The sequence below is a fragment of the Leiobunum rupestre genome, chromosome 6, assembly GCF_980474605.1.
Source record: "Leiobunum rupestre chromosome 6, qqLeiRupe1.1.hap1, whole genome shotgun sequence".
Lineage (NCBI taxonomy): Eukaryota > Metazoa > Arthropoda > Arachnida > Opiliones > Sclerosomatidae > Leiobunum > Leiobunum rupestre.
The window spans coordinates 38821437-38828164 of NC_143389.1; the positions used below are offsets into that span (position 1 = coordinate 38821437).

Sequence of the window (6728 nt, forward strand, 5' to 3'; positions counted from 1 at the left end):
TGGCCGAATTCTCGCACCCCCAATTTCGACCCCTCCTAAAGGGGGATAAACCCTTTGTATCTTAAAAGAGAGAAACTTTTTGAAAAGAAGAAGTACTTCTCCTCCAAATTTTGTAAGGAGCAACAACATTTCTTAGGGCTCATTCTAAACGAGCCACCAATAGTAAAAATAAAGTTTAGTTAGCTATAGAAAAATTGTGTTTCATTTATTCTAATTAGGTCTCGCTTATCGGTGTTTCAGTCCGCCGCAAGCTCTCCCCAAAAATTAGTCTCGGACCCGAACTTAAGCAAGCCGCTTAAGTTCAAACTTTGTGGGAACCCTCAAACTCAAACTCCCCCCAACATTTGGTGCCGAAACCCGGGACTAATTCAAACCTCGCGATAAAAAGTTCGCAGTGCGGGACTCAATATAGAGTAGTGAAAAAGAAATCAAAATGGCAAAAAATAAAGATCAATTAACAAAACAAAAGGACCAAGCTGCAAACCACAACGGAGAGGAGCCTTCGGGATCGGAAACCGATTACACGGACGCTTCCGGAGAAGAGGATGCAAACCCAAAGGAGTCAATGGCTGTCCAACGGCTGAAGACCCAAAGAAAAACGGCAAGGTCGCAAGTAACAAAAATTACTAACGAACTGGAGGCGCTGATGCTGGACCCAAACTCAAGCGTCGTAGAAATCGAAGACAACTTACACCTACTCACGCAAAAGGAATCAGTGCTGAGTCCTCTGGAGAGGAACGTACAAGACGTAACGATCAACCTCAAGGAGCTGCGCAAGGAACTAAAGGATGCTGAAAAATATGCCGACAAAATCACCCTAGCCAAGTCAAGGGCCAACCGAAAACTACGAGCCGCCGCGACGCAAGGGAACAACGCCCCTCAAAACAATAACAATCAACAAACTCTCAACGCAACTGCTAGTGCTTTCGTCATGGGAAACAACGGACAGTTATCAGTGACTAAATTACCCGAACTAAAAATGCCAACCTTCGATGGAGACCTTCTCAAATTCAACGGATTCTGGAGCCGATACAAGGCAGCAGTGGATAACACCAATCTTCCGAAGGTAGAAAAATTCAATTATTTATTGTCTTATTTAACTGGTGAGGCTAGAAATTTGGTATCGAGTTACGAAGCTGATTGTTCAGATAGTTCTTATGATGAGGCTGTAAAATTGTTGAAAGAGACTTATGGGCGTACAGACGCTATGATTCATCACCATCAAAAATTAATGTTAAAATTAGAACCTGTCACTAAAGTAAGGGATATAAAAGCGTTGCGCAATTTGCTCTTGTCGTGCGAATATCATATTCGCAGTTTAAAGGCTCTCGGTAGCGATACTAGCAGTAGCAGTTCGTGTTTGTGCCCCGCTATTTTACAAGCCTTACCCGAAGAAATAAGGCTCGAGTTTAGCCGTACGCGTACGTCGGACGCCGAATGGAACGCAGACACGCTCGTCGCGTTTCTGCGAAAAGAGGTTGAAAGCCGCGAAAGGTGCAGCATGTTAGGCGGAAAAATTGAAAAAGAAAAAAGTGAACCCCAACACCCCGCGAAATCGTCAAAACCGGAGTACCGGAATAACAGTGCCAATCATTATTCTGGTTCCGCGTCAGCTCTTTCAACGCAAGTAGTTTCGCAAGGCGCCCAGGGCGTCTTCTTCTGCATTTTCTGTGAAGTTGACACCCACGGATCGGGAAATTGTTCCACGCATTCAATAAATTCAAAGCGGGAAAAAATTAGCGCGGATGGAAGATGTTTCAATTGTCTCAAAAGAAATCACGGTGTGAGAAATTGTCCATCAAAATATAGAACGTGCCGTATCTGTAAAAAAAATCACAACATGGCTGTGTGTCCGGCAAGCCACGCGAATCTAACCCACCAAAAAACCTTCAAAGGAGCGCCGAAATTCGAAGAAACCGCGAGAACCAAGGAAAAGGCCTCCGCCGAGCTCAAAACCTGCACCTCCGTAACGGTCAACCGGACCGTATTTCTTCAGACGGCGCACGCGATAGCGAGAAACCCCCGCGACTCAACAAACAAAATGTCGCGTGTGAGATGCCTCCTGGACGGCGGAAGCGAAGCCACATTCATTCACGAAAGAATATCGCGTCAACTCAACCTCCCAGTAGTAGGAGTCACTCTGCTTACTATCAACAACTTCGGAAATGAAAACCCAGAGTCCTCGAGAAGAAGGAAGGTATTGCTAACCCTGGAAAACGTCAAAGAAAACGGAAGCAAAATCCAAGTCGTAGCAATCGAGGTTCCTTACCTCTGTCAAGCGGTCACGAATGTAGACTGTGAAGAAATGGAAAAGTTTATCAAAACGAACAACTACCAGCTGGCGGATGAATTCGGTCAAGGACCAAAAACGACCTGCCACGTAGAAGTATTAATAGGAAGCGACTTTTATTGGCAGTTCGTCACAAACAACCTCCAGAGGTTAAGTCCGTCGCTAGTTGCGCAAGAAACTAAGCTAGGATGGACTTTACAAGGACCCATAAACGTCAATCAAACTGGAGTCAACAATTGCGAAATAATCCAAGTACTACGTATCAGTACGGAAGAAAAGAAAGTATCGGACACAATAAAAAACTTTTGGGAACTGGAGTCGCTTGGCATCAGTTCTAACGAAGACCTAGTCCCTACAAACGTCAAAATAGTGGAAGAATTCGAAGCCAGCGCCATCTTTCAAGGAGAACGCTACCAAGTCAAACAACCGTGGCTCACGGGAAAATCAAACCTACCTAACAATTTCAACGTAGCAATCAAACGCCTGAAACCATTAATCAAGAAATTTGAAGAAAACCCGCAATACTACGAAGATTACAAAAGCATTATCAACGAACAGCGAGAAAACGGGATTGTTGAAATAGTAGAGACGCCAGAGAATCCAGGGACGTTTTATCTCCCTCACCAAGGAGTCAAGAGAGAAGCCAGTAGCACCACAAAGCTACGTGTCGTGTACGACGCGTCAGCTCACGCAACAGGAGCGCCTTCACTGAACGATTGCTTGGCCAGTGGGCCGAACTTAAACCCAGAACTTCTTACGCTTTGGCTGCGCTTTCGCAAACACCCTGTAGCCATAACCGCAGATCTAGAAAAGGCCTTTCTCCAAGTGGAGTTGGCACCAGAAGACAGAGATTCCCTAAGATTTCTTTGGGTAATCGAAGAAGACGGCAAAATAAAAAAAGACGAATTCCAGGTTCTTCGGGTCACACGGGCTGCGTTCGGAGTTACCAGCTCACCATTCCTTTTGGCAGCTACAATCAAACTGCATTTGAAAAAATACGACCAAAACAAGGAGGAAGTTATTGCGCTTCTCAATGATGTCTACGTGGATGACTTGGTGACCGGAAATAAAGATGAGAAAAAGGCCTACGAAATGTCCTCAAATGCAAATAAAATCATGAAGGAAGCAGGAATGCGCCTACGAAAGTGGAGCTCAAACTCAAAGGCTTTAGAAAAGAAATGGAGAGAGGACAACAATTTTCCAACCGAAGAAAATTCAACAGAAGCCAACGCCTCGCACAAGGTCTTAGGACTACAATGGGATACAAATCAGGACGTCATCACTTTCGACTTCGCCAATATTTTGGAGGGTCTCAAAAATCCAAAGAAAACCAAACGATTTATTCTAAGTACCGTCGCACAGATCTTTGATCCAATAGGCATCTTAGCACCCTATACCATACGGGCGAAGATCCTTTTTCAAACACTTTGGGCTCTCGAAAAAACTTGGGACGAAGAGCTTCCAATCGAAATTATTAAGGAATTTCAAAAATGGAGCAATGAAATGGTAGAGCTCCAAGAATTAAAATTACGAAGATGCTACTACAACGAGAAAATCAAAGCCCAACACTTACACTGTTTCTGCGATAGTAGTATCAAGGCGTATGGAGCGGTGATATACGTCAGATTTGAAACGGAAAGCGGAAAAATAGGAGTTTCTTTCGTAACAGCAAAAGCAAAAGTGGCGCCACTGAAAAAAAAGCAACCGGAAATGTCACTTCCAAGGTTGGAGTTATTAGCATGCCTGTTAGGAGCGAAGCTGGTCAACCACGTCAGACAAATATTCGATCAAAACAATCTCGAAGTCTACATGTGGAGTGACTCAACAATAGCGCTTCATTGGGTGAAGGATACCCCTAAGACTTGGCTTCCGTTCGTATCCAACAGAGTTGCGGAAATACAAAAGTTAGTGGAGCCGCGTTCTTGGTCACACTGCCCCGGCAGTCAAAACCCAGCCGATCTCCCGTCAAGAGGGGTTGACGTTAAAAAATTGCTGAAAGAAGATATCTGGTTTTTAGGCCCACCGTGGCTGGTATCAGACAAGGAACAATGGCCGAAGAACCCGACCGAGCAGCCATCACAAGACATCCTGGACGTCGAAAGGCGGAAAACGACTGTATTAGCTATCAAAATAAAAAACACCTTGAACATTCAAAATATAATTGCCTTAGAAAATTTCAGCACCTGGAAAAAACCTCTACGAATAACAGCAATGGTACTTAGAGCAGTGGAGAAATTTAAGAAAAACGAAATATCAACGGATCCATTAACCGCCTCGGAACTTTGTAACGCAAGAAACCTTTGGGTAAAATCAACCCAATTGATGGATTTCCCTTCGGAACTGGAAGCCTTGATCCGCGAAGAAAAAATTCCTTCTAACTCAAAAATTCTCACGCTAACGCCAATCTTAGGAACGGACGGACTATTACGCGTAGGTGGGCGCCTACAACAAGCCGACCTTACCTACGAAGAAAAGCACCCGGCGATTCTAGACAAAGCTCAACGACTGGCTTATCTTCTTGCCGAAGAATGTCACGGACAAGTGCTTCACGAGGGAATTCAGGCCACATTCACGCAATTAAGAACGAGGTATTGGATTCCCGCGGGAAAGCAATTAGTAAAAAAAGTGGTCAACAACTGCGCCACGTGCAAAAAATACCGGTCAAAACCCGGTGAAATGCCTTTCGCTCCCCTGCCGGCGGGACGAAGCAACGTAACAGAAGCGTTTACGGTAATTGGAGTGGACTTTTGTGGACCATTGTTTGTCAAGGGTCGAAACCAAGAAAAAGACTTGCACAAAGCTTACATATGCCTTTTCACGTGCGCCGCAGTCAGAGCGGTACATTTGGAGCTAGTTCAAACGCAGTCCACGAGAGACCTTCTACTAGCATTCCGACGATTGATAGCTAAAAGAGGTCTGCCAAGTCAAATAATCTCAGACAACGCCAAGAGCTTCATAAAGGCAAATTCAGAACTCAAGGCCATCTGGCAAAATTTAACTCAACCGGAAATAAGGAATTATTTCGCCAACCACGGAATAACTTGGATTTTCAACGCGGAAAGAGCCCCATGGTGGGGAGGATTTTTCGAAAGGCTTGTCCGCTCAACGAAAACAGCGCTCAAAAAAGGTCTAGGTAAAACTACCCTTGACTTTCCAGAAATGCAGACAGTTTTAGCAGAGGTAGAAGCAGTCATCAATTCAAGACCGCTGACCTATACGTCATCGGACGCAAACGAGCCAGAGCCTCTGACACCTGCCCATCTACTGATCGGGAGAAGATTAACCAGTTTGCCACCACAAAAAATAACAATCGACCCCAAAAATCAAACAAGAGAGGAGATGAAAAGAAGAGAAAGGCATCGTCTCATTTTAATGGAAAGACTCTGCGCGCGATGGAAATCGGAATATTTAATGGCACTGAGATCCGCGCATCACACACCTACAACTAAAACTGAAACTAACTACCAGGTTAACGACGTGGTTTTGGTACACGACGATAAGGTATCGAAACACATGTGGAAAATGGGTGTTATACAAGAACTTCAGATCGGACGCGATGGTAAAGTTAGGTCGTGTCTCGTAAGAACCTCGAACGGAACAGTGTTGAGAAGACCGATCCAACTCTTATACGGATTGGAAATTAGAGATTTACAAGCGCGCGATTAACGTTGTCGAAATGCTGTAGTCGCATTTCGGGCGGGAGTGTAGAAAAATCGGCGATTAGAGCAATTGCGCAACGCTTATAAATTTAATTCAAATATTGTTGTCAAACGTTTGTAAAATAAAAAGCATTGTAAAAATTGTCAGACTTAAAATCCAAAGCTAAAATTAAAAGTAAAAATAATTGTAAAACTGTATAGAATTTAAGAAATATAAATGTATGCCAAGTATTATAATCCCTTTGGAAAAAAAAACTAAATAAAATAGTCAACGGCATTTTCAACACGTGGTGCAATATCCCGTGTATTGTGTGAAGGGAGCGAGAATTCTCCGAGGAAAGAGTGGAAAATTTGGGCATTACTAACCTCGGGTCCGCTCGGGGTCTTCTTCCCGTAGCATTATAGAGCCTACGCGCTGTCCTTGGCCGAATTCTCGCACCCCCAATTTCGACCCCTCCTAAAGGGGGATAAACCCTTTGTATCTTAAAAGAGAGAAACTTTTTGAAAAGAAGAAGTACTTCTCCTCCAAATTTTGTAAGGAGCAACAACATTTCTTAGGGCTCATTCTAAACGAGCCACCAATAGTAAAAATAAAGTTTAGTTAGCTATAGAAAAATTGTGTTTCATTTATTCTAATTAGGTCTCGCTTATCGGTGTTTCAGTCCGCCGCAAGCTCTCCCCAAAAATTAGTCTCGGACCCGAACTTAAGCAAGCCGCTTAAGTTCAAACTTTGTGGGAACCCTCAAACTCAAACTCCCCCCAACAGGAAAACGCGTCAA

The 6728-nt window shown here is 44.0% G+C and overlaps 1 protein-coding gene across 1 annotated transcript; it reads left to right on the forward strand.

The window, feature by feature from the left end:
* The first annotated feature begins 433 nt into the window (after positions 1-433).
* On the forward strand, positions 434-5956 carry LOC149940863 (uncharacterized). Its single transcript, XM_090179383.1, has one exon. It carries the CDS (start codon positions 434-436, stop codon positions 5954-5956), a length of 5523 nt encoding a protein of 1840 aa, XP_090035509.1.
* The last annotated feature ends 772 nt before the right edge of the window (positions 5957-6728 follow it).

Excerpts from the sequence above, each read along its gene's own strand:
- LOC149940863 (XM_090179383.1), top strand. The coding sequence starts at position 434 with ATGGCAAAAAATAAAGATCAATTAACAAAACAAAAGGACCAAGCTGCA.